The 1,055-nt window shown below is 44.9% G+C and overlaps 1 protein-coding gene across 1 annotated transcript in view; it reads left to right on the forward strand.

Annotated features, from left to right (window-relative positions):
* Positions 1 to 1,055, forward strand: part of LOC117828671 (NLR family CARD domain-containing protein 3-like) — a 42,150-nt gene extending 41,095 nt beyond the window's left edge. Inside the window, exon 10 of the mRNA XM_034705866.1 lies at positions 393 to 1,055. Coding sequence (XP_034561757.1) covers positions 393 to 570 — 178 coding nt within the window. The 3' untranslated portion in view covers positions 571 to 1,055. The remainder of the gene's footprint in view (positions 1 to 392) is intronic.

Here is a 1,055-nt window from a genome sequence, read left to right on the forward strand (position 1 = left end):
CTCTTCACTGAGACCTCCATGTTTCTACAGCAGCTCAGAACGGACAAACTAGTAACACACACGTTTCTGTATTCAGGGAGAGGCTGTGTGAAATGCACCGCGGGAAGACGGAGGAGAAGAGAGTGGTTGTTGTGTGTGTTGAAATTTGTATTGATGGATGTTTGATGGTAAAACTTGACAAATGGAGGATCACACTTATCCTGCATCACAGGAGCTTCTTCCTCAAAGGCCACCGTCCCTTCACCAACAGGAGGGGTGAGCAGGGGAGCGCTTCAGTCTAGATCTGAGCGCACTGTACCTTTAAACCTCTCTCTGCTCTCTACAGATTTAACACGTTGGATTTCAAGCGGGATCATTTCTTTCTAAAATGTCTTTATTTCTTCTTTATTCAGGTTGAGTGGCTGCAGTTTGACAGAGATCAGCTGTGCTTCTCTGGCCTCAGCTCTGAAGTCCAACCCCTCCCATCTGAGAGATCTGTACCTGAGTTACAACAAGCTGCAGGATTCAGGAGTGAAGCAGCTGTGTGATTTTCTGCAGAGTCCAAACTGCAGACTGGAGTCTCTGTGGTAAGACACCTTTCCTTTGTTTAATTTCTCTGCTGAGATGTTTCTGATGTGAAAGTTGTGGTGACACTAAACTGCAGAACCATGGCTGATCTCTAACTGATCCACACTGAGGGTCTTCAGGCTGAAGTCTGGTTCCTCTCAGAGGTTTTTGTTGGTTGAGGAGCAGAACCATGACGAGCTACAGATTGAAAACCTTGAAGCTCCTGAGAGGAACTTTGCTTTGTGTTGATTCTGGCGCCACCTGTGGACAAAGTGGTCTGTCTCATCTCTTTGCTGGTTCTGGTCTGAATATGTGTAAGTGGTTTTTGTAAACACAGTCTCATCCTGTTATCTTTGAGTGGTCTAAAGTATCCCTGCCTGTGAATTAGAGCATGTACAGGACAGGATCAGCAAAGATCTGAAGATATGACATGTTAAAGGTCCAGTGTGTAGTTTTTAGTGTGATTGATCAGAACAGACTTGGTAGAGATGGAATATAAAATCATGAGT

Source organism: Notolabrus celidotus, chromosome 17 (assembly GCF_009762535.1).
Source record: "Notolabrus celidotus isolate fNotCel1 chromosome 17, fNotCel1.pri, whole genome shotgun sequence".
NCBI lineage: Eukaryota > Metazoa > Chordata > Actinopteri > Labriformes > Labridae > Notolabrus > Notolabrus celidotus.